We start from the raw sequence: 27,106 nt of genomic DNA, 5'->3' as shown, positions 1-27,106 counted from the left end.
AGTTTAAACAATGAAAATGAATTAATTTGTGAAGATTTTATTGAATATAAATTTAAAAAAAAACATACAAAAATCTTATATGTTCGAGAAGTGGAACATATTCAAAAATCCATGCGAATACCACAGCAGATATTTCTGTCATTTGGCTTTCAATTATCCTAATAAGAAATAATAACTTTTATTTTGTAAACATATTTGAAATTTCAGAGATAATGAATGAATCTAGACCTGTAGTCATCTTGTAGACAGTTTCGAATATAATAATTTCAGAATAAGAATATTATGTAAACGGCGTTGCACTCTGAAAATAATTTAATTGTAAATTTGAAATAAAATTTTAAGTACAAAATCAGGCTATTAAAAATGTATTTATAAAACTTTCATTTTTTGGAGAAAATTTTCGCAAGTAAAGATAAATAAAATATATTGTTATGTCGTCAGTTAAATCAGCATTTGTCGTAACTTCCTTTTGACAACTTTTCAGAAGACAAAATTTTCAGTTCAGCTTTATTTTCCTTAACCCTTTAAGCACGATTGGAACACCGGTGTCCCATAAAGAAAATAATCTATCCTAACTACATCAAGTTATTTTTTTCTTATGTCTGTACATAATTGTAAAGTAGAAGATTGAAGGAATCTAGGATATTTTTTGGAAATCTCCAGCTATTTGCTATGTAGTAAATATTTAATCTCAAAAATGGCGAATTTTTAAATTCTCAAATTCATAATTGATTTTATTTATTTTTTATATTTCCAATTTTTTTTAAGCAAAACCCTTTTCGCAATAAAAACTACAATAGGAGAGACTGGGGTAAAATTTGTCAAAACGAAAATTTCAATATTTACTCTTTTTTCTAAAATAAAAGAGACTGAGGCTTGAAATTTTTACTATAGATAGCCTTTATGAATCTTCTTAAACTTACAAAATTTCAAGGGATTTGAGGAAAAATTATGTAAAATAAAAAAATGAAATTTTATTTGATATTTTTAACGTTTGTGAGAGTAAAACGTCACAAATTATCCGAAGACTGACAAAATTTGCCCCAGCAATTTTGAGAATCTCCACAAAATCGACTTTTAGAAAATGATTCGAAAATCACATTTCTTTCAAGATAGAGGAAAATAGTCTTCTGCAATGTTGTAGAGCAGTAAATTTCCTATAAGAATATGCTCATTATATAAAACGTTTAAGTTTTCTCAGAGCTCATGAAAGAATTAAATATTCGTTTTGACAAGTTTTGCCCCAGTCTCCCCTACTCATACGTAATATTTTTCATTAAAGAGAAAAATATTATTCATTCGTATTGTCATAAAAATTACTTAAATTTTTGGGCTATTTTTGTCCCTATCGTTCATATAAGCACAAAATACACCGAATCAAACTCTGTTGGACTTTCCAAGGTTAGATGAAGACTTATCATTGATTATGTTTCTCAGTTTAATTTTTATTGTTGATTTTCAGTCCGTAAAAAGTGTCTCGTCGTTAAAGGGTTAAAAATGAGCCCCGAATACGACACTTTTGAGTCAAAATAATAAAAGTGGCACTAATAAACTGTAAGTTAACTCTAGAAAATCTTTATAAAATGATTTAAAAGCTGAGATATTGAGAAATATGTTAGAAGAAACACAATAATATTTTATCGTAACTTCCATCGTTTATAAAGCCGTAACTTCCAAAGTATGGAGATCTTGGAAGTTACGACATTTATAAAGGGCATTATATAAATTTCAATGACTCTAGTCTAGTCTTAATCAATTAAGTTCTTATCCCTGTCCCTAAGTTTTTATTTCATAAATTTTGCGCGCCGTGTCGCTTGTTTTGTTTTGAATTATTGACAGATGGGCAGGTATTTTTTCTCACAAATATTGAATGAAAATTATTTAATGTTGCATATTCGCACTGTCTTTGGATATTAGATATTACAGTATATTACGTATTTCCTTACAAAATAGAGGAATATTACTTTCACAAAGTTGTAGAGCGGTAAATTTCCTATAAAACTGCGCTAATTAGAAATTTTTGAAACGCTCGAGGAGCTTGTAAAAAACTAAAATATCTGTTTTGAGACTTTTTGTCCCAGTCTCCCCTATATATTGTAATAACCAAAACACAATGTTAGGTGCTCGGTCAGTAGATTAATCCGTGTTTCTTTTCATTAAAACACAATGTATTGAAGAGAATTTTAATCCTAAAAAGCCAGTGGATCACACGTGAGCTAAACAAATTTGTGACTGTTTAATGGACAAATAATTTTAGATCGTGAAGAAAATCGCCGTGGGTCATCGGTAACACAAGAGTCCTCAATGGGTTAAGATTTGTAGTTGTATTTAAAATTCAATTACCCAGAGACAATAAAGAACAAATTTAGATTTAGATTAAAAAAAAAATAAAATTTTAAAAAATTCAAAATAATCATGTCATGAAATTCATGTTATTTTAACTTCAATCTCTCGATACTACATCGATAAATTGATGCCGAAGATATGAAAAAAGTGACGGGAAATTCAATTTCTCCAGAGACACCATCAACAGCAATAAATTGTGGTTGATGTTAGAGCCTCCCTTGAAAATTAGTAGTCAATTTCGACGATATTCAATATTTAAGTGCGTAACTTTAGAGGCGCATTTGCTCCCTCTTCAAAAATTTTGGGAGGAGATGAAAAAGCCGCCAATTTCTTAATGGAAAGTCGAAAAAAAGTTCCCTATAAATCAAGCACTAATAAATTTCTTATGCAATTACCATTGTGAAACTCTCCCTGAATCATACTTTGTATTCTCTACCAGATATTATTTAGATTTTATTGAATAAGCATCTGAAAATGGCATTGGATGGAGGTATTTGCGATGTGTGTTTGGATAATTTAAATTCGGGGACTTGTCTTGCGTTTGTTTTTTTGGTAACATTTTCTAATGTGGACTATTGAAAGTTTTTTTTTCTACTATGACATTTTGACAAGAAGACACAGTCTCTGGGAAAGGCATTCGCGATATTTGTCACGTACACCTTTCCCAAATTCTTTTTCGGATGCGATTTTAAACTATCGATAAAGATTGAAATTTATATTTTAAATGTAGGCAAAATTAATGGACGTATAGAAAGTGAATGCAATGTCAGAGCGCGATTGTAGAAAATACAGAAATTCACATAGCATAAGAGAAATGGTGTTTGGAAAATTCCTCTCCCTCGGGAGGATATCTTGTGGAAAATTCCTCCACCAGCTGTGACCTGGAGGTCAGAGAGGCCTCCCAAAATATTCTAGGGAGAGATGATATGTGTCGCTCGTCGCGTCCCAAGAATCCACGTTGAATAGCAATTAGGTGTTGACGTGTTTAGCTAGGTCTTCGTCTTCATCCTCCCCCAACTCCCTCAATATTATTTGTATTTCTCCACTGAAAATTCCAAATTGGATTTCTGTATAAATTTGGACACTGAGAGCCCCATATACGAAATCCAAAATGTTCTCAAAAAGTGAAGCAGGTTTATTTTTAAAATAGGTGGAATCTTCATGCTTTATTCTCACACTTTCTTCAAACGATTATTGCTATGGTTAGAATGAGAATATAAATTAATACAGAACTCTTTTTTCACTAATTTCATGCAACATTTCTTGTGTTTTCTTGTTGATAAACTATACGAAAAAGTTTAAATAGACAATCGTTAAACTTCCTGATCGATTTCTTCGAAGGGATTATGACAAATTAGAGGCAAATGACCAAAAGCAATTAAGAAAAATATTCACACACATTCTTTTCCTCTTCCTCCCAAACAATCAATTTCAATTGATGTGGAGGAGAGATATAAATAAACAATAAAAGAAGTTTTTTTTGTATGTTCCTCCTCAGTTGTTTGTTTACATTGTAATTGAATGCAGACACACAAGTTGTGAATTAATCAGACCCGAAATTCGAAACAATTAAACAAGTTGAGTGGCGCCTATAGATACACAAATAAACAACCCAATAGTTCCTCTTTATTTTCCGTCTTCTTAAGATATTCTTTTGAATCCAATCTAAAGGAAGGTTCTTCATCATCCCTAAATGGAAAAATTGACCCTTGTGGGAAAATTTTGCTGACTCTGAAGGGAAGAAATTTTGGTCAGTATGGCCCGATTTCTCTCTAAGATGACCAGAGAATGGTGGTTTGGTAAATTAACCCCTTAGCGTTGATCTTTCTCTTTTCGGCCGTGGCTCTAAATAGCCGTCAGATTACAATCAAAATGGAAATTACTGTTATTGTTTGTTTATATGCAAACCTCTTTAAACACAGAGTCAACACTTTAGAGTATAAGAGCGGTATGCCTTTGAGCTGCCGAAGATTTACGGCAACTTGATGATTTTTTTGTTCGTTTTCCTAAAAGATTTTTGCTTTTGATATAGTCACATTTTTTCCCCAACCTCCAAGTCTAATATTTATCTATATAATTTTCCTCAGACACCTCTCCGGAGGATTCCATAAAAAACACCTTTCACCCAAAATCACATTGAAAAAACTTTCAAGTGAATCATGCAATCCCTAAATTAACTGCTTAACACTGAATTTAGTCACATTCCTTTTTATTCTTCCTCTAAATAGAAAAAAAAGAGAAAGAAGCTTTTTGTAGGATAAAAAAATGAAAGATTATGAGCAACACACAATAACTTTTTGTTTTATAATTCCTCTGACAAAACTATCAGAACAGAAAATTTTTACGAAATGAAAATTTCCATCCCTTTCTTTCTCAATATATATATCCCACTATTTTGAACCCAAATCTAAATTGAAATTGTTCTGATGTTCACAATAAAAAGATGAGTGCAAAAGAACAGTATGTTCGAAAAAGAAAGAAATGAAAATTTTGATTTTATCAAATTTTCCTGATCTAAAAGACGTACCGGACATTTCAACATGAGTAACGCACTACATGTAATTATTAGTTTGTAAACATGATTTGTAAAATAAGCTTGTGAGCAAGCGAAACTACAGTATACTTCGGTTTCGCACACTATACCTTCAATATTAAAAATATTTTTACAAAATAAAAGTTGTTCTGTGTAGTTCATAACGAGCTTCACATAATTACTTTCCTTTTTGGAGTAAGACTTTACAGATAAGGTTACTGAAATTTGGTTTCAGAAATCTAGGTCACTCAGACTCAGACAATCAGTTTCGAAAATATGTTTAGAAAATCAAAGTCCCTAATCAATTTCAAGTCGTATTGTTTACTCACGAAGTTTCACAAACATGTTTACAGAAACAAAAGTAATTGTGCGTACCCCATTATAGTTCAAAGAAGACACATATAGTGATATTTAATTGGAATTTACCTTTTATGAATTTCCCCATCGATGATCATTGAGAGTTTTTGGTTTTCTTTGAGAGTTCTTTTAGAGAACGATTTAATCACAACAAAAAGAACAGAAAGTTTAACGAAAATTAACTCAGAAGGGAAGAAAAGTCTTTCTCATGAAAAATCGAACAGAACATTTGATAAATAATTCATATCGGAGAAATTAAATGCAAGATAAACAATCATAAGAAGACAAATAAACTGGTTTAATGTCCCAAGGAGCATTGTTTTTTTAATAAATTTGTAATTATTTTTCCTCCAAAAAATAATTGTTTCTGAAAGCTCTTCTTAATCATAAAAGCTTTCACAAACTATACAACAAAAAGCTCCGTAGGAAAAAATAAATAAGAAATAATTAGCACATAAGTAAAACAATATAAATAATAAATATAGTAAGAAATAAATTATAAAAAAAATAATAATACATAAAAGCAACTTACCTATCCAGTCTGGAAGCAATGAGCCCGCAAGAGATTCTGAGTATCTCTTACCTGGAAAGAGACGAAGAAGGAAACATTGAGTTGTTAGTTACACGAGAAAGAAGGTGAAATCACACACAAAACATTCAATTAATCAACCAAGAAAAGACAGAGCGGCCAGAGACACGAAAGACGAAGTAGGAGAAAAGGAAAGACTTGGAGATTAATGTAGAGTTAATCTCAATTAATAATTTTAATCACATCCAGAGGGGAATTTGAGGGAGGTTGTTCAGAGTGTCAAAAAGAGGTGGAGCATCAATAAGGAAAATTTAATGTGTACACAAGGCAAGAGCGTCACTTTATAAATAATTTTATTGCACAGAGTGTTCTTCATTCTCATAGTCCCAATAAATCATCCAAATTACACAATAAGGTAATAAATAATTTACCATAAGGAGGCGCGCGCATAAGAACACACCTGACGCTGCTCATGTTTTGTCGCGATGCTCATTTTATTATTAATTTTCCATGAAGGGAGACTCGGGCGGAAGTGTAACCCCCCTTCCTCCCCCTAAACTAAATTACATTCTGGTATATATTATTAAATTATTTAGCAATTCACCCCGTTTGAATTAATTGCATGGGAAAAAGACCCCAAGAAAAATTCCCGAGAAGTCACATTTAACTTGGAGACTCTTGGGCTACAATGATTCAAATTGTGAGAATTCAAAAACAGAACCATACAAGAAATAATCACGCAATTTTATTTGTGGTTAGTAAAAATTTGGTTAAAACATTAGTACTATTTTTTTTTAATTTTTCTGGAGAAAAATATTCATTATATTACTAAAAATTGTTCATAAATTATATGTAGATATTAGAAGAATATTTGGACTATAAAGAGAATAAATTTACTTATTTTCTTCATCAAGTCTAAAAATACAATTTATTCGCTAAATTTATAATATAGTATTAAACAATTAAACTTCTTTTACTAAAAGTGACATTTCCTCCCTAAAAAAACAACGTCTCTAAATAGAGAAATAAACCATCGAACCCATTTCAACCCCTATATATATGCGTAAACAAATCTCAACTGAATCTGTAAGTGTTAGAATGGCAAAAAAGGTCACATGGAAGGGTTGTAAAATTGCAAAACAATGAAGTCTTCCCTCACAATTTTCCCTCTCATTTTCTCATGTGCGTCCACGAGAGGAACGTCTGTAAATAAACCAATGTACATTCATGCATAAAATGAGAATGCTATAAGTTTTCCTCGGGTGCTCCCCGGACCCAGAGAAAACCATCCCCATTTCTCAATTCTCCACCCTGTGCCATTTTCACTTGTAGCACACCGAATGTGAAGAAAAGGGGGGTGAACAGGGGGCAACTACAATGGACATTCTGGATATTGAGAATGGTAAGGGGGCTGATTTTGAGGGTGGTTTTGCATACATAAACTTGTCTGGTTTATTAGTAACACACCCTAATTCGTTACTCTTTGCAAGAGAGGAGACACTTGGTCACCCCCAAACTTGCACATGCCTTCCCAATCGATGCAGAACTGAGTGTCCAAGTGGAATCGGACATTTGGACACTGCAGACATTGGTTTCCTCTGCCAACATTTTCCCAAACCACCCGCCTCTTTTGCATACACCGGCATGCAGTGCCTTTGCCTTCTTTCGCATCCTTTTGCCCACAACTTGCACCATTGCCACACAAGCCCCCTAACCCCTTTTCTAGGGCTTTCTGTGGCTTTCACTAGGAATTAATTTAAATGGGGAGGGGGGGTTGCTCTATCGCGTCATTGGACAGCTTGAAAAATTACTATAGAAATTTTAGAGTAGAGAGTGAGGTATTTTAAATTTAAAAATTTTGTATGAAACCTATACCCAAACTAAGTCAGTTTGGGTATAGGTTAGAGCCAAAATACAAATTAAAACAAGAATGCAAAGTTTGAAGTTGATCTTGAAAGTGAACTGTTGAATAAGCCAAGCATTTTGGTATGGTCAGTCCAAGACTGATATGTATTGGTCTAAAGTCAGTATGACACGAGGGTGTGGCTACTTACAAAATGGGAGGAAACTTGTAGTCTTCATAGAACCAGATAACCCAAACCTAACTTAATATAGCAATGTTTTTGTATATATTATTGGTCTAAAATACCCTCAATATCTTTCACAAGTTTATATTTACTTTCATATTTAGTATCATAATAAAATGTTTCAAGCTTAACTGCAATTATAGCCTATAAATATAGGCACTTTTGTGCTTCAAAATTGATTAATATTTTAACGAAGACATTCAAAATTGATCTAATGACTCTGGGCAAAGTAAAATGTTTTGATTCATAATATCTTCTGTGTTGAATTAACCTTTTATTTACTTTAGAAAGAACCATTCAGTAGTTGTCTATTTGATTTAGATTTCCAAGATTTCTACACTTTGGCGCAAGCCCATTTGGCATATAGCTTACTAGAGCTATCCATCCACTCTAGCAATGCATTAGTTTGCGCAAACCATCAGAAAAGTAGTGAATTTGTTTTGCATTTCCTTTTGAAAAATTTTTAAATTATAGAATTCCGAAAGAAATGTTAAAGATAAAAACGTAGACGCAACGGGCTTATACAATCTGTGAAGGACGATTTCCCCGTTGGTCTTTGGAGGCTGGTTACCAACGCTAAGACGGCGGTGAACGCAGTAGAAATTGGTTGCGCTTTCAAAGTATTTGTCGACAAATAAAATAAACTTTAAAAATAAACTTTCATCTACCTCTCTATCTATATTTATACATAAATAATTGATTATATATGTATAAAGTAAGATGGGGTAGTTTCAAACAGTCCACTATTTTGTCAAATAAATATAAAGTAATATCCAAACAAAGGTAAAGTGTCTTCAAGTCGGCCGATTGAGTTATTTATCCAATTTTTTTTAATGTTTTATAGTCAATTTTCATGAAATTTTCACTGATTTGCATTATGTATAATAATAGATCTTATAATGTTAGACCGGTTAGATCATGTTATAAGAAATCTAAGTAAATTGAACAAATAACCCTAGTCGAGTTGAGGAACCGGCTAACTGCACCGCACTTTACGTTAATTATGTTTTATTTGTAACCTTTTCTATATTATACTTATTATTCTTTAAAGATATATTTGCTTTAAGCCCAAGTGAATCCTTGAAGAAACTTTTTATTGAAGCAGATTCTCTTTAGCATATCAATTTAGGTAGATACCTAAATTGACCTCTTTCCTTAACCAGAGCTCCCCAATCTTTTCGATCTCACTTGTAAACTCCCTCCGGGTAAGTTATCCAATTAAAGATGTGGAAGTTTGGGGCTTAAATTTGATTCAAAATCCCATACCATAAAACTTTGATTGCTAGCATAATGCAAAGTCATGGTGTGTTTATGTAACATTGTGTCTCAGAGTGAATTACACGGAGAGAGATACTATTGTCCTTGTGTAACATAAATATCCCCGTGCCATTTATCTATGGGTGAAACTCTTGGAGAGGCCGTATGCACGTTGCTGCCCATTGAATCCAATTGGAAGAGCCACGTGTATTTTCGGGTTTGGGATATACCACCCCAAACTCCATTGGAAATTTATGTATTGACAAATGAATGCATTGCCTGTTAATTGATCTACGGGGTGTCCTGCTAATTATCCAACACGATGCAAGCTCCGGGGCCAGAGCTTATGAATTTACAAGTTTGCAAATGCCACGAGGGAGCTTTCGGGAGGAAAACTTTCAAGCCACAGGAAGACCTCCTGAGTGTGTTGTATGGGAATTTTGCCGGAAAATCCTCCGCGCTCAAGTGGAAGAGTCTGACGTTAATTAAAGAAAAGAAGAGGAACTTGAGGAAGTTGGGTGAAAAATTGCACAAATTATTCAATTTAGATTGTGAAATGAGTCAAAGTTGCAGAAAATTCTTCACCATTGTTTGTTTCTTTGCCACTCTTCTGGCTCTCTTCTGTGGCTTCCATAAATTTCACTCAAACCCAGGACACTTTTCATCCCTCATCCCACTCCGAAAAGGGCGGTTTTGAGCTTTCCAACTTTTCAAAGAATGTTCATGTTAATTTTAACTGTTTTGGTTGATGGTATGAGGAAAGTCCCCATTAAGAACCAAGGTACTTAGACACTATGCAACAGTATTGAAAATTTTCTTAAATATTAAAAGGATACTCAATTGACAAGTAAATATAATGTGTGCTATTAAAGGAACATTAAGAATTAATATAGGACTTTTGATATTATTTTTCAATGTGATTAGTTGTAAACATATCCAAAATAAATTTTAGACGAATTCTTTAAAGCTAATACACCAAGCCGTTTTTTTTAGGAAAGCGTTTTAAAGCAGTAACAGATTTATATATTCCTTAAAAAATTAAAAGAAAACTTAAAATGTGTAGATAAACCGGATCAATTCTGGATTAAAAGCATAGGTTACAATTATGACTCAATGACAACACATTTTTAAAAAAAATTGAAAAAAAATTAAATTCTTCTCAGATATAAAAATCTATTTATAAAAAGTGATATTTTTATAAAAATCTGTCTAGCGAGGTCTAGCAAGTCAGCCGTTATTTTTCGCAGAAAAACTGGCTTTAAATTTTTAATAATATAATATCTCACCTTTAATTGACTCCCTATGAATAATAATCTGCAATTGTGCACATTTTTTTAATGTGCACAACATGACAAAAAAATCACCAATGAAAAATTTGGTGCTAAAAATGTAAATTGCCTTTTATTGCGGGGTGAAAAATGTTTCTGAGAGCTGGAAAAAAGCGCATGTATCGAATGTATCATGCTCCTTTTTTTCAGCTAATTTGTTAATTATTTTTCTGTGAGATATTAAATTACCACAAATGAGAGCTATTTATTTCACCCCAAAGGGTGGATGTCTGTTCATTTTTTTAGGGTAACCCCAGCAAGTGCATTGAACGCAAAACATCAGCAAAACATGGCTTTTTCTAGTTATTATTGCTTTTTATCGCGAACTATGGAGTTCACGAGTATTATGGAGTAATTTTTTACCCTGAACATTTAGTTGGAGATTTGTCAAATTCTCTGGTGTTGAAATTTTTTTGTGACTCTTGTGATAATTTTGCGCCATTGAATATTTATGTATTTAATGAGATTCCAAATTGACTATACACAGAGGCGTTTTTAATGCTTCAGAGTTTATGTGAATTTTTTTCAGAGGTCAAGTATTAGCAGAAAAGCACACTTAATAAAATTCCTATGAATTTAAAGGTGAAAACTGTTGATTTGAAATCTAATCTATCATCTGAAGGTTTATTGGGTGAAAACTATTTTTAATGATATGTATAGATGGAGAGGATTATTTTTCTCCCAATGAATTCCACTGAGTTCTTGGTATGAGGGAATAAGACGAGCTACCAGACCGGTTAAAAGTCCCAAATAAAAGCCATAAGTCATTTTCTTGTGGCTGTTGCAAGCCAAGAAGTCTCTCTGGTACAAAAATGCAGATATTTTGCCAAGAAATTGTGCACCTATCTCGCGTTATTTGCCAGTACTTAAATCACACCGCACTTTCTGGCAGAAAATTCATCATGTTGATGCATTTACTCAGAGTACAATAAGAAAAAGATCTGCTATATAGACTTTTTTTTTTGAGTCTAATAGTTTACGCGTTAAAAATTTTTCTTATAAATAAAACGCTGCCCAATAAATCTTTTTTATGTAAAAAAATATATTCTGTCTATTTTGCTCTATTTGATGATAAGAGGAATTGTAATTTTCTTTTGAAATTCCATCAAAGTTGTGATCTTACTTGCATTTTCCAGTCATTTTTCCTCCAGGCTATTTAGAAAATCACCTTGAAACCCTCTTATATAGAGAAATGTTTAGGTTTAGAGCACTCTTGTTCGTCTTTCACAAAAGATACAATACACAAGTAAAAAGATGGAGAAAAGCCCCCAAAGAGAAGCCTCCATATTTTATCAGATGGTACATCCGACCGCAAAAGTGTCATGTTACGTGGATTTATAGCACCTCTTTATTTTTTTGATCACGCCCAAAAATATCTATAAAGTGTTAAATATTCTCTTCACACGTTCACGATATGACTGTCGCGTCCATTAAGTTCTTCTATAAAAGTTGGATAAATAGTGTGAGAAGAGGGTAGGCTAAAAAAGGAGAAAAAAAGAATGTCCTAACAAGGCGTCAAATAAATTTACAAAAAATGCAAGAAATTTTCGTGTGAGGTCCTAAGATATTTTCTCTAAAAACTTTTATTTAGGCAGACATTTTACATTGATACAAATTTGATGGTAATAAATAAATCGGCAAAACAAGTGAAAGAAATAAAAATGATCACGACATTCGAGATTAAGATGCTTTCGTGTAGCTAAAAAAGACTTGACTCAAATACTGCAAAAGGAAGATTTTTATCACAAATTCCCGCCATTTTCACGCGACTCTACTCTAGAATTGAGACATTCATCGTTCAATCACATGGGTATTTTCACTGATGATTTATCGCTGAATTATGGATGAAAATTCATTGTAAAAAGCCTGAAGAAATATCTTGCAATTTTGCTGCTTTTGACCTCATCACATTTTTTGGAGATGCAAAGAAGTCCAGAATGAGATTGAAGGTAAAAAAATGAAAAATTCTACATGCGCTCATCGAAGCCATAATTCTCACAGATAGCATCAGAATTTCGACTCACACATTTTTCAAGTTGGGGGAGAGAAAAACAAATAAATAAGAAAGCATACAAATTCATTCCTTGCTTGACCAGTACCTTGAGACCCACTAAAGCTAAGGGGGACGTATATTTACTTTTAAATGATAAAATTATTTATTTGTAAAGACTTAAGCTATGTGTCTATTAGATCCATCTACCTATCCATCCATAGAAATGCAAGCTGTCGAAACTCCCATAAAATACTTTTCTCTCCTGACTATCTATATAACTCGTATTAGAAAAGAAACTATGCTTGTATAGCAAGGTGGGGTAAATGGATCGTTTTCGGAAGAGTGCTATTTAAACGCTTGTTTTTGTACTGATGGAATTCTTTTTTACTTCTTCTAAATCCATAGAATTATTCACTGTTTCATTCAGAAACATAATATAAAAAATTATCAAAAATATTAAAGAATTTTTTTTAAAATAATGATAATACTGAAATAAGTCAGCATGCAATAACTGGGTCGCCTTTCCGCTAATTCACTTTTAATTAAACCTTTGGATTTAAAATACTGTTTTCACAAGGAAAAAACAATAAATGTTTTCAATTAACCAGCTGTCATTAGAGAAAATATCACTGCTAGAAAATTTTTAGTGAAAAACCCAGCTGACACAAGATTGAAATAAGTCGATTACACTCACTTATTTAATGGATAAAAAAATTATTTTTGCTTTTTCTCAAACTTGAATAGTTATATTATGTTACTGTATTGACTATATTATGGAAATAAAAATATAAAATATCATTTTAAGTGGATTAGTCATAAAGGATCCAGATAGCGAGGCGCGCGGATTCGCACACTTGACTGTATATATTTTAGTAATTCGTGTATAACTTTTCTTTTTAAAAATTGATTTGTAAAAGCTATTCAATTTTTTTAGAAGTTCTGGAATTATCTGTATGACACTTTGTATATACGTAACGCCATATAGTTACCAATCAATTCAAAGCCTTTGGTTTCGTCCTTACTGCTTGGTTTTGTGCAACATTCGAAATATTACATAAAATTCTAACATTTCAGAAAAGTTGCTAAATAATCAATTTAACATATTTTACAAAATATCGTAAAATTTTATTATTAAAATATTGTACAAAATATTGTATAAATTCCTATTCAGCTACTGATTTCCTAATTTATCTATTATAATTGTAGCCATGTAAATCTAATATTATTATCACAAAAGATTTTTTTTATAACATGAAATATTTTGAGACCTCGTCTCGAATTTTATTATTTCCAAATAGTTATGTGAGGTTCAGTACTAAGCTTTATCACTATGACTTAACTGATATATTTTCTTAATAGACATTTTAAGAAGGTTGTTAATTAGAATTTAATATTAAACCTATGACCAGTGGGTCTTCGATAACACAAAATAATCATTCTTTTTTAATATTTAAAACACAAAATATTTTTCTATAGTAAAAAAAAAGCTTTTGTTTTAGGATGTCCCATTGATCTTTAAGGGATCAACGCCAAATGCTCTATAAGATAATTAAAAATCACAAAAACTGCGTGTTGCTTAATTATTCAGTAGCTGCGGACTGGACTAAGCTTCTAACCAAAGCATAGTCTTGAAGATATTGACTTAAATCTTTTGACAACCCTTCGAAGTTAATAACCTTCATAGAAGCAAAAGACAACAATATTTCTCATCTAAATAATAAAATAATAATGTTGTCTGATCGTTCCATGGAGGACGCCTTCTTGTAGCGAAATTTTCGAGACACCTATTAATACTTTTTCGAATACAAGAATAGGATTGTTACTTCCACACCTAATGGAAGCGAGTGTAGTAAAATTCACTGGATGCAATTCAAACACCTTTAACCCCAGAAATTCTTGGTTTCCTAAAGAAGGCTTGAATCCGCGACACTAGAGCGAGTACTCTACCAATTTTTCCAGTAGGTGCCCCAATTTTTTCTCATTTAATGGCCCCGAATTTTATTAAATTCTGAATCACAATCCTGTATCTCAAAATTATCATCTTATTTAAAAGTTTAAAATGTAAAGGTGCAAAACATTCTCATAACCTGATTTAAAATTAAAGAAGATTTAAAGTAGTTTAATATTTCTTTTTATCCTAACTTGCAAAAATTTGTTTTTCATTTTTAAAATTAGGAATTTGAAAAAAACTAACATTTTCAATATGAAAGCTAAATTCAATTGTTGTAAAGATCTTTTGAAGATCAATTTAGAGGTAGGTATGATAATCAAAAAGTCAGACTTATCGTGAAAAGTCATCTTATGGCCTCTACACACTACAGAGATTTATGTCCCTATTGAAGCAAATTACCTACGTTTGTGCAGATAAAATTGTCAAATATTGACATAAATTTCTCTAGTATGTAGAAGTCATTAGATTTAAGACGATACTTTGGATTATCCCCTTTAAACTTCAAAACAATTCCCAAGACGACTTTTTGGGACCATGCTTTCTCTCGAAGTGTCTTTGTTAATTCAAGAAAAGTGCCACAAATAATTTCATTTCTTCGCGGTCTGATGTCTGAAAAACACCCGTGATATTTGTGAATTAATTTTGATTCTCGAGACGTCATTTGGTGGGCAAAATGCGACAAAGAAGTGACACATACAAATGCAAAATGGGGAGAGCCTGGGCATTAAAAAAAAAAGAGCCAGGGCGAGGAGTTTGAGCAAACGGGCAAAGAAACGCGAGTCTCTTTTTCAGTATAATGTAGATTTGGCGCAATAAATTTCAGCCATTTCCCATAAATCACTTTAGCTTGAAGTCTGCATTTCTTTTTATTCCTTCCCTGCCTTCCAATTCAACACACAGTCTTATTTCTCTTTGCCTTATGTACAGTGCCATTGGTAACTCCATGCCATTCGCAAAGAAGCCTTCCTTTGACTCCTCGCTCTCACCTCCTGGGCGAAATGGCTCTTTTGGCATGAATAAATAGAAAGTGCCAAGATGATCACTATGTAGACATCGACCATGATTTTGAAAAACAATTTTCAGCATAAAACTCTGTGATCTCGTAATTTCCGCCACATTTCGGACCCTCTCATTTATTTTGCAAGTTTTTTTTTTGTTGCAAATCTTTATGAGTGCAAAGTGTGTGTGAAAAATTGTTTGCAGGTCAAGTTCGTGACCTCATCTATCATCTTAACTCATCAAATTCAATTTGAGATGCTGCACGAGGGAGCTGAAGGCTCAAATTTTGAGATTAAATGGAAAAATTTTACAGATATCTTAAAGTGCGGTAAAGAAAACATTCGCTCATTTGATATTACAGGGTACAACTCCAACCATAAGTGTACATTGGATGAAACAACTCCAATTTTCTCACTATTACTTTAACTTTTTTGTTTTTGTGTTTGTATTTGAGCTATTTAAACAAACATAACATGTGCTTAGAATTATGTTCCTGTAATAGCAAATAATAAAAATTTCTCTCTGCATAGAAAAAAAATTTAATATCAATTCAATTAAATTATTTATTCAAATTCACTACTCATACTGCAAAGGACTTTTTTTTATATGTAAATAATGTCGAAGTTAGACCTTTTAATTTTGTAAGAAAATATCAAACCTTGAAAGCTTACAACATCAATCACTAAAGCTGTGACCAGTAAAAAGGCAAAACTTTTCTGAGCAAATCTGAGATCTCGCAAGGTTTTTTTCTGTAGCTGAGAGAACTTCAAAAGAAATGCATGAGTTCCTGCCTCGAGGCCCTTAAGCTTCAATTTCCATCGCACATAGATCAAGAGTCAAATTTCTTCAATCAAAATTCAATTTGTATTCCTTGCGCCTCGTTTCAATTTTCAGCACAATTTCTGCCCAAGAGCAAAAGTATCGAGAATCTCCGTAAACACTTTGTATTGAAATCCATCCAATGCTTTCTTGTGATTCAATGATGCTCACACAAAACTTATAATTATGCTTGCATTTATGGATTCCCATTTATCCCATCATCTCACAATTTTCTCTTTACATTAATTTGGGGTTCTTTTGAACGCCTTGGCATCACTTTGTGTACTGTTGCTTGGATAAATAAACCATTATGGGTATTTAGTGCTAGCAACTGTCGCTTCAATTGACATGACGTGATAAGAAACCATTTCCCAGAAGCTCAACTTGATGTATTTTGCTTTTTCCCCCAATGAAAATTATACCTCAGCCCTTTGAAACTTCCCCAAGAATTTCACTAACAAGATATTCAAGACAGCCCGAATTCATTTATTAATGGATTTTTAATTTCTTCCTCTACGCCATTGATCATTCGTGATACTATCTTACATTAAGCGTTTTTGATTGGAAGTGGGCCAGGTCACTTATTTGGGGCTTCAATGAGGGGTGCAAAAAAGAAGGTGGATCAAAAATAGCTATTTTTTTTATAAATAAATGAATTGTAAGTGTCCAATTTGTCCAATAATTTATGTCATTAACTACTACTTATTTTCAATCCTAAAAGTTATTATTAATCATAAAATTCAACCGTTAAACGAAAAAACGAAGATTCAAGACCTCTGTGCACTGTCAGCAATTTCCGTCAAAATTATTATTTTGACGAAATTTGGACAATTCTGTCTTTGCAGACATTTGTTCTCAATGTGTAGAGGTCTTTGTTAAAAAGGACGATTCTAGATTTTAAGCTCATTTCATTCTCTCAATATTTTATATTTTTAATTAAATCAATAATATTAAAGATGAATATTATAAAAAAAATCAATGTAATAAAAATATCTCACATAATTCAATACAACATTCACCGTAGTGCAAATTTATTAGTCTTATAATAATTTTTGTTTTTAAAAGTTATATTATACACATGAACTGTAGACTATATAAGTCTATAGATTATAAATATAAATGACAAAGTCTAACGCTATAACTGTAGACGTAAACTTTAAGACAGTTATAAACCCTTTAAGAGGTTGAAGCTGTAAGAAGTGTTGCAAGTCAAATACACAAAAACACAGTTTAATACTAAAATCAAAAATATCGAAACTAGAAATAATTTCACCGATCTCACTAAACCTTATACTACCTGTTTTGGATTAAATTCAATTGTTTTTTCTGCAGTCACTAACTATAAAAAATTATTAAAATAAGGACATAATTTCACCAAACATCAATACCTTCACATTAAAACAAAAATTACTAGATTATTTTCAAAAAATCTAAAACAGACTTTCTTGTAATCGTATCATGAGAGCTTTAGCCGACTAATTTCCCCATTACATATTGTCATTACTACCTACACCATGAATCTATATACAGTCCCAATTTATACTCATTGTACAGCCAGTACGATTCAACTAGTACGTATTAATAGTTCATAAAATGTAACAGAGTCTTATTTTAGATAGATATATAGATATTTGCATTATAATTTATACAAATTCAAATTTTATTTAAAAAAAATAAAATTTAAATTTATTAAATATAAAAATACGATAAAATTCTGTTATACACTGTTAATGTAAACACAAAAACTAATACATAAAAAGTGATTTTAAACTTTATTTCTTTTAATGATTCTTTTTCTCTTGGAAAGATTTTTGGAATTAAGAATCCTAATACATTGAATGTTTGACTTTTATATCCATTTTCAGGAAATCATTTCCAAAAAAAAATTATTTATCCATATTAGAATGATGGTTTATCTTTTGAAGAGGAACCAATCACGCAAACGGGTTAACGTGTCTGATTATTTTTATTATTTCACCTCCGTGAATGTCTCACAGAAAAATTACGGAAAAAAGAAAATCTCTCGCCATTGTCACGAAAATACTTTAGGGTGGAATTTGATAGGCATTTGATGAAGATCGATTGTGGAAAAACATGAGTTGCGGAAAATCAATGTAAAGATGAGGGTTTAAAATAATGTCTTGTAGAGTTTTTGCGCAAGTCTGTTTGTATCTTTGCTGTGACTTGGTGTTTGAGGTTTGTTGCCCAAAGGTGGCGGTAGATGAAGACCAACTGGAATCTTCTTTGGTGTTCTTCTCACACTCTTTTTCGCTACCTGATCACTCAGGTGGTCCTAATTCTTAGGGACCAATTGGATCCGAAGTCGGAAGGACTCCAAATGGGACAGGGAATTTTCGTGGGAGATTGTCTCTGACCAGTCAAAATATCCCAGTTGGGGGTACCAGTGACTTGGGAACTGCACTAGCAACTAGGGCCTAAATCTCTTTGGATGGTGTTCAGTTTGCACACCTCGTGAGGAGCAACATTTCAACGTCATATTCCATGATATTTGCGCACTTGAGAATTAATTAAAATCCAATGTATTGGGTGAGATTGTAGCGTGTTCTTGGAGCCTAAGAGAAGCTGGTGAGTGTGTGCAAGAAGATGGAAATATGCTGATGGCCATATAGCTCAAAAGTTGAGACAGCCATAAATAATATTCGATGATTAATTTCGTTTTACGGTTTCCTTTTCCTCCAACTCCCATTCTCTCTGCTGGTTTTCCTCCCAAAGAACACTCTTCTTTTTTTTTCTGCTGCCTCAATTTCTCCTCTGGCCAACACTACTTCGAGGAAGGAATTAAGTCCGAAACCATCGCGGGAATCTCGGACTTTTTGTTGGTCTGGTCTTCTTTTTATTGTGTAATTTTATAAGGGGAATTTTTCTTCTGATTAGACCGCGATGTTTCCACGTGAAGAAACAGGTTTGTAGGTGTTATTGATACCAAAACTTAAAGAGTATCGATTCAGATTATAATTTTACGCTGTTTCTTAGGGGATTGCAAAATTCTGAAAAAGACCATCGTCTCCCAAAACTATTATTATGATTATAGGAAATATTTAAACTCAAAAAATATTCTATAGTGATTATTTTTAATTATTTCTAAAAATAAGTAAAGTTACTACCTAAAATTTAGTATAAATTGTATATGATTTTTTGATATTAACACACAAATCGATGGATCCATTCCATACTATTCAAAGACAACTTAAGATAGTCTTTTCCTTGCCATACGTTATCCTCGAGCTAGGTTACAAATTTGTTTTAATCAAGATCTTCGGTTTAACCCTTTAAGGAGGATTGGAACACCTGTGACCTATGGAAAAGATAAGTTTTCCTGACTAGCTAAGGTCACTTCTTTATAATTTTTGAACATAAACGTAAAGTAAGATTATAGGAATCTAGAATACTTTTTTGTAAATATCCAGCTACTTGCTATATAGTAAATAATTAAACTCAAAAGTGACTAATTTTCAAATTACAGCATTGAAGATTTTTTTTCTTTTATTTTTAGAATGATTTTTATTTCCATTTTTTTAGTAAAAACCTCTTGATTTACAAAATATAATAATTTATACATAATATTTTGCATTAGAGTAAAAATTATTATTCACTGGTATTATCAGAAAAATTATTTGAATTTTTGGGCTATTTTTGTCCCTATTGGCAATTCACTGAATCGACTCTGTTGAATTTTCCAAGGTTAGATGTAAGACGTTTCATTGATTTTGTTTATCGGTTTCATTTTTATTGTTGATTTGCGGATAGTGAAAAATGTTTCGATCTTAATGCCTAGCGCACAATAAATTCTGTTTTGTCAAACATATTTTTGACACTTAAGTTTTTTTTGACACATCCTTTGACTCAAAAAGATCAAGATCAACTACTCATTTTATGTGGGTAAGATTAAATTAAATTTAAAAAAAAAATACTGACTCAAGTCTTTTATTATCACTGATTTAATTTAAATTAATCAAATGAATTAAATTCCGTCTAGTATTGAATTGTGATATTTCTTATTTCCTCATACTTATAAATATCTGGAGTTAATCAGAATATAGGAATAAGCATGAAAAAGAAGTTATAACTTTCCGAAGCTATTAAAGAAGCCTAATAATTGTATTATTCCAATTTTTTCGCAGCTTATTAATTTTTTTTTAAGAAACGTGAAGTGTTTAAAATTGCCTTATTTGAATTCACAGTATATTGCCAATTACCCTTAATCGTCGTTGCCAAGCTTTATTAACGAAAAGTGACTTTCTTCCTTGTTTTCGTTGCAATTTTGCAATCAAATTTACATGTGCGTTGTGTAAACAAGTGGAGGATGTTTGACAAGATGATGATGTAAAGTTTGTGTAGAGAATTCTTGCAAATATTATCAAGATAACCCGATTTTGAACTCCAATAGTATTTTGCGATTACAGTATGAGGTATGTAAGTTTTTTTTTCCATGAACACCAACTGCACAAAATTGTTCAACTTGTTTTGGATGATTTTCATACTTCAAGTTTGCAATAAATTCCACAGCAGACCTTTGAGCAATAATTGCTCCAATTTCATCTCTTCATCTCACTGAGAAACATTTCCACAGTAGTTTCCAATCGCGGAAAAATTATTTAAAAAAAAACACTGCAGAGCGGAAAACGGTTCATCTTAATTAAATCTATTTGAAGACCTTCCTCTTATGTGGCTAATGAAAATTTCATTGGAATTTTTTTTTAATATTTGTTCTAGAAAATTAGAGGGTTCCCCATGAGCTGGAAAACATGATAAAATCCATGTTTCACTGTTCAACAAGCACTTCACAGTGTAGTTGCTTAGAGTCGAGACTCATAAATCTTCCTGCATGTCGATCACATCGGCTTCTTAAACTCATAAAAAATACGAATAAGAGTCCTTTGCACACTACAAAACCTATTGAGGAAAGAAAAGCTCAATAATCTGCAAATTTTCACACATAAAATAGAAGGTGAAGGAGGTTGCAATTAAAAGGCTTGAATATGCTTTTAATTGTGGCCATAAATAACATTATGCTCCCATGGAGGCGGGTTGAATGAAGCTGCCAACAATCTTGTTGACTTGCATTACCTCATGCCAAGTAAATTGATTTCCATCCGCCAGGCAAAATCCTAATCGAGCGTGAGTGTGTCTTTTGTAAACATAATTCTTCTTTCACCTGCAATTGCTAAGGCGCCTCTGAACTTGAAGCAAGTTAATCCGGAGACACTCAATTGACCATCAATTTATTTTTCTTTCTAGGGATAATATAGTGGGAAAGCTTTACAGGATGGACATCTAAATCCTTCTTATTTTTGGGACTAAAATTCCCCATAGAGGGAAGTGGGGCACCTTTGAAAGTGGAGCACATTTGAAATTGGGATTTTTCATCTATTTTTAATTAAAATTGAGACTTATCGTGATATAACTTAGCTTCACATACCGATTAAGAAGCTAAATTACATTTTGATATAGCTCAGTTCCACTTAAAACATAGGAGAAAAATTCCAATTTCAAAGGTACCCCACTTTCAAAGGTGCCCCACTTCCCCGTATACATAAAATTCAAGTTTTGCTAAATGATGTACTACTAAACATGATAACTAAAAAAAAATGTATATGAATATGAATATATATTTGAAGACCATGTCCTCTTATCTGTATTTAAAGAAGTATTTTTTAAAAATGTTTATTTTCAATCGCGCATTATAGATGGTTTTCTAGATAGTGATAAGGGGAAGTGGGGCACCATTGAAATTGGGATTTTTCACCTATTTTTCAATAAAATTGAGCCTTATCGTGATATAATTTAGGTCCACAAACAGATTGAGAAGCTAAATTATATAACGATAAGGTTCAATTTTATTTAAAAATATGTTAATAATCCCAATTTCAAAGGTGCCCCACTTCCTCTTACTAAAATAATAATATCAATAATTTAAATACTGCTAGCACAGAAGTCAGTTCACTAAATATACCCCTCAGTTTTGAAATAAATCTTTTTAACGATAAATCTTTAAATCGGCCTTTAAAGGTTGATTCATATTCCTTGATAAATATCATTAATTTAAAAGTGTCATTTTTAAAACCTTTAAGAGAAATGTAACAAACTTAACAATAAAGAAGTTGAAATGTAAAAGTAGAACTTCTTTAGACGTTTTTTAATTTTAAGGTAGCTCGATAGAAGCTTTATATCTCTAATACAGAAAATGTTAAGGCAAGATTGGAATGCATGGAGCCTGGGAAGCATTTTATAGAAAAATATCTCTAAAATATACAATCTATAAGATAAAATCGGTTGATCCGTGGCGCAATTGGTAAGACCGCTTGGATAATGTGTAGTGTCACTCCTGGCTCGACTGCCACAGTTGTGGGTTGGAGTCCCGTTCTGAGCAAAAAATTGAAGTGTTTCAAGAGACATATTTCTCTTATACATTGTAAACTAAATAAAAAATTGTCAACTGAATATTGTACAAAAAGGATTAAGAGCTTGCGACATAAAAAATAAATAAATAATGAAATAAGATTTTTGTTTGAAAAATTCGTGAAGTTTTCAAACAGCAAACCCTAATTTTAATGAATTTTAAAAGAAGAACACTCCGTCGCAACCTTCAACTTGAATAGCCCTCTGAGCACAATTCAAAGGTCTACATATTCTGTATGAGGCCGCTTTTTGGCAGATTTATATCCTGTAGATTTATTAATTATAGGGAGAAAAGTGTGAGGCTAATTTTATTTTAACTCGCACACGGAATCTACATTGACCTAGATTAACCTATGGAAAACTCCTCCATAAACACTCTTCATGGAATGTTTCTAACGTTGGATTATCAAGGATTTCTTAAAGAATATTTTCTTAAACAATTGAAAAGTCAATTATAATTCTATATATCAATATTTTAAGAGCATTTAGCATATGTATATGAGGAAAAGTGTTTTTTTATGTAAAAAAAAAGAAAAGCCATCATAATACAAAATGTTTATGTGGTACTCTCATGCACACAATTCTCAGTGTGTTGGGAAAGGTCATGATTTTATTACACTTGCAAGGGTTTTAAACGACAATGTCTGACACATAAAAAAGGGAAACATTTGTGGACACAGAGAGAATTGTCTGCTGAAGGGAGAACTTTCGTGCGAATCTGGAGGTCTATCAGCTAACTAAGCGAGATAATTTCAAATTAAACGTCAATCGGAAGGCCCTCGATTGGAATGTTTTTTCGATAAAATTGTCCATAAATCTTAGTGTGAAGGAATTGCCTCTGAATGGATTATTTGCACCTTGTCTGCCGCACTGAGTGAGACACCCTGTGCAATTTTCGATGCAACAATGACCATAAGAAGAGTAGGATGAAAAGAAGCCACAAGAAGCCAAACCGTCTTATCTCACCTTCCCGAAATGTTTCCTTAATGGCATCATTTTGGCCTCCACTCTTCGCCCAGCACTTGAACATAATTTGTATCACCACCAATTGTACGAATATTCCCTTCAAGACGAACTTGCTGTTACCATTCTCATTTGTATAGCACAATTGGGCACACTTTTTCATCTTGCTTCTCTCACAGTGTCCTCCTGAAGAAAAATCACAGTGAGAAAAGCCCCTTATACACTTAAACATCTCTCTTATTCTCTAGAAGATTCCCCGAAAGAGTGAAAATAAATATAAATAAAAATATTGAGAAAAATAAACATCATTTCTTATGTAATTATCATTAAATTGATGTTTATACCTCTGTCTCGTGCTGATTGTGGCACGAACTGTTGTAAAAATAAACTTAAGAGAAATGCATCATTTTGTCCTCTACATAAACACACTATTACACTCGTGTGTAGAAAAATAGTATCAATTTCTGAAAAATATTTGTGTGACTCTCCAAAAATACTTTGTTTTGCATCATTTGTATCAAAATATTTAACCCTTTTAACGACGAGACAATTCTCGCTGTCCGAAAATCACCAATAAAAATGAAACCGATAAACAAAACTTGTCCACCTTTGAAAATCCAACAAAGTCTGATTTGGTGTATTTTTTGTCCCTATGAATGATAAGGACAAAAATAGAACAAAAAACTAAGTAATTTTTATGATGAAACCAATGACTGATAATTTTCACTCTTATGAAAAATATAATGTTTCAGTATTGTAGTTTCTTTTACCAAAACGGTTTAGCTTTAAAAAAATGGAAGTATAAAAAATAATTTAAATTTTCAATATGAAAATTTAAAATTTCGCAGTTTTTTAGCTTAAAAATTTACTATATAGCAAATAGCTGGAGACTTGCAAAAAATTTCCCAGATTCCTTCTGCCTTCTACTTTGCAATTACGTAACATAAGAAAAAAATATCTTTAGGTAGCAAGGAAAAATTATTTTCTTTATGGGACACCGGTGTTCCAATCGTCCTTGAAGGGTTAAACAAGGTGCAACATCCTATCTAAATTATTTTCTACAATACCTAATGCACAATAACTTTTGTTTGGTAAACATGTTGAATTTTTCAATTTCAATTTATTCATCTCATGTTTTCGAAACTGCCTATGAGAATGAGCGAGATGGCTAGATGTAGATTTCATGCACTATCACTAAAATGTCAGAAACTGGTGCCGGTCAAAATCCTGAAAACCAAAATACCAAAGATCAAAATCTCGAAAGTGGAAAAATCCTGAATTTCTGAAAGTTTCATGGCTCCTTCCACTATTGCACCTGCGCTTGTTTTCTGTGTTTTGGGAAATTATTCCATACTATACCCTGCGCCTAAATTAATTCCTTTCAGTATTTTGTCTTTTCTAGATTTTAACGTTCAGGATTAAGACTTTCGGGTTTTTGGCAAGAACCGTCAAAAACATTAAAAACAAAAGTTATTGTGCGTTGGGCGTAAGTATTACGCTTATTTGAGTTTTTGCATGGAAAAAATGTTGCTACCACAATTTTAATTTAATGGACTTTTTTAAAAATAATTTTGAGCATATAGTTGACTATTTTTCTACATAGAAAAAAATATTTTGTAAAAATGTTCGTAAATGTTTGTGAATTCCTATGGGGGAGTTACAAAATGCTCGTGAATCGTATAACCCACACACAAGTTCGTAAAAGTTTGTACTTTTTTCACAAACATTGTTCGTAACATGATCATTTGACGAACATTTTTTGTACTTTTACAAACATTTGTTCGAAAAGGTTCGTAAACACACAAAAATGTTTGTAAAATTTTGTCATTTGTTCGTAAATGTTCGCAAAATGTTCGACAAAAAAACAAACATTTACGAACAAATGACAAAATTTTACGAACATTTTTGTGTGTTTACGAACATTTACCAACAAATGTTTGTAAAAGTACAAAAAATGCTCGTCAAGTGATCATGTTACGAACAATGTTTGTGAAAAAGTACAAACTTTTACGAACATGTTTGTGGGTTATACGATTCACGAGCATTTCGTAAGTCCCCCATAGTAATTCACAAACATTTACGAACATTTTTACAAAATATTTTTTTTGTGTATACAATAAATGATAAAGCAATTAACAAAGAAATTCTTCTTCAAAAAATGAATTTTTTATAAAGTTCAAGTGTCTAAACTGTCCTAATTCTTCTTCTGTCTAGTGTAAAGTATTCTGCAATGAACCACTCGCGTCTTTGGCATGTTGATACTCTAAGCATCATGCTATTTTGATTTATACACCCAGTCTCATTGCAATTGACGCTGAACCTCTTTAATATTTGATCCAAACCAAAACGACCCTAATGCATTTGCAACGCAAATTTCGCGTACAATTTGAATTGCAAGGTGAAGGGAATTCCGTGGTGAATTGGTGTTCAACTAAAAAAATAAATAAAATTATCCAGTCTATGCAAAATTGTGCGGATGTCTAAGGTGAAAGAGAAAGGGTCTGGAGGAACCTCAAGAGATGTGTGGAGAATGATTTAAATCCAGCGATAGAACACGTGTAGTGTGGCCTGGCGCCTGTGTAAACGTAATTTTCAACTTTGCCGATGTTTACACTGGAAAATTAAACCTAACCTCGCAACTACCTTTTCCATCATATTTATCGCCTTTCCCCGAACTTATTTCCCAATAAATTGCATCATTTATCACATTCACCAAAGACTTTCGGGCGGGGGGTGGGGGCAAAACGATCTTTCTCTCTCTTGAGGAGGGATGAATAGATATATGTGGCGAAAAGTTGAGGATAGCAGGCAAATTTAGCCAATTGATGGTGCTGATGGTGATTTGTTGGCTAACATCATTGAATTATGCTCAGGTAAATTCTTCCGATGGTGAATGATAATTTGATGTGTGATTGCGCGTGCGAGAGAAAAATTCCACCTCGGGTGCAGCAAATTCACTCCAAAGGAGGGAAATAGAAGAAAACGTGAAAAATAAACTTCAGTGGCCAGTACAGGTGTGTGAGAATGGCAATTGCCTGGAAATTGTGCCATCGAAAGTGGCGTGCCCGGTAAGAGTTGATTACCTTTGGAGGATGTATTAGCTGAGAAATTGCACAATTTTACCCCAACACACTTTAAAAACAAAAGAGGACACTAGAACACAGAGAGAAGCTCTCCAGGGCTAGAAATCCCAGCTCATTCTCTCTCACTGGAAGTGTTGATGATAGATGATGTGCTGAGTGTTTTGGAAAAAGGTCAGAGAGATCGGGAAATTGGGTCAGGTCACTGATAAATCCACCCTCGGCAAATAAATAATGCTTCAGTTGGTTTTCTTACAACTGGCGCGGACACAGGAAAATTATATAACCATTCTGAGGGCACCACAAACCCTCAATTCCAGGCCGGAAGTTAACCATTATTGCGGCAATAAAATAACCCCAAACCCCTAAGAAATTAAATTTGTAACATTCATATTAAAGGCTATGGAGCAAATTTTATTTAAAAAATAAGATTTCAATATTTCA

At 32.5% G+C, this 27,106-nt stretch overlaps 1 protein-coding gene across 2 annotated transcripts in view; it reads right to left on the bottom strand.

The window, feature by feature from the left end:
- Positions 1-27,106, bottom strand: part of LOC129799804 (homeotic protein ultrabithorax-like) — a 129,129-nt gene that overhangs the window by 76,096 nt on the left and 25,927 nt on the right. Inside the window, exon 2 of one of the 2 annotated variants that reach the window (XM_055844031.1) lies at positions 5,769-5,819. The exons of the other annotated variant lie outside the window; for it this stretch is intronic. Within the exon in view, the coding sequence (XP_055700006.1) occupies positions 5,769-5,819 (51 nt within the window). The remainder of the gene's footprint in view (positions 1-5,768; positions 5,820-27,106) is intronic. 2 annotated transcript variants of the gene reach the window in all.

Source organism: Phlebotomus papatasi, chromosome 1, assembly GCF_024763615.1.
Source record: "Phlebotomus papatasi isolate M1 chromosome 1, Ppap_2.1, whole genome shotgun sequence".
In the NCBI taxonomy this organism is placed as follows: Eukaryota; Metazoa; Arthropoda; class Insecta; order Diptera; family Psychodidae; genus Phlebotomus; species Phlebotomus papatasi.
The sequence above is the reverse complement of the archived record's forward strand: the minus strand, read 5'-3'. Positions and strand labels throughout refer to the sequence as shown.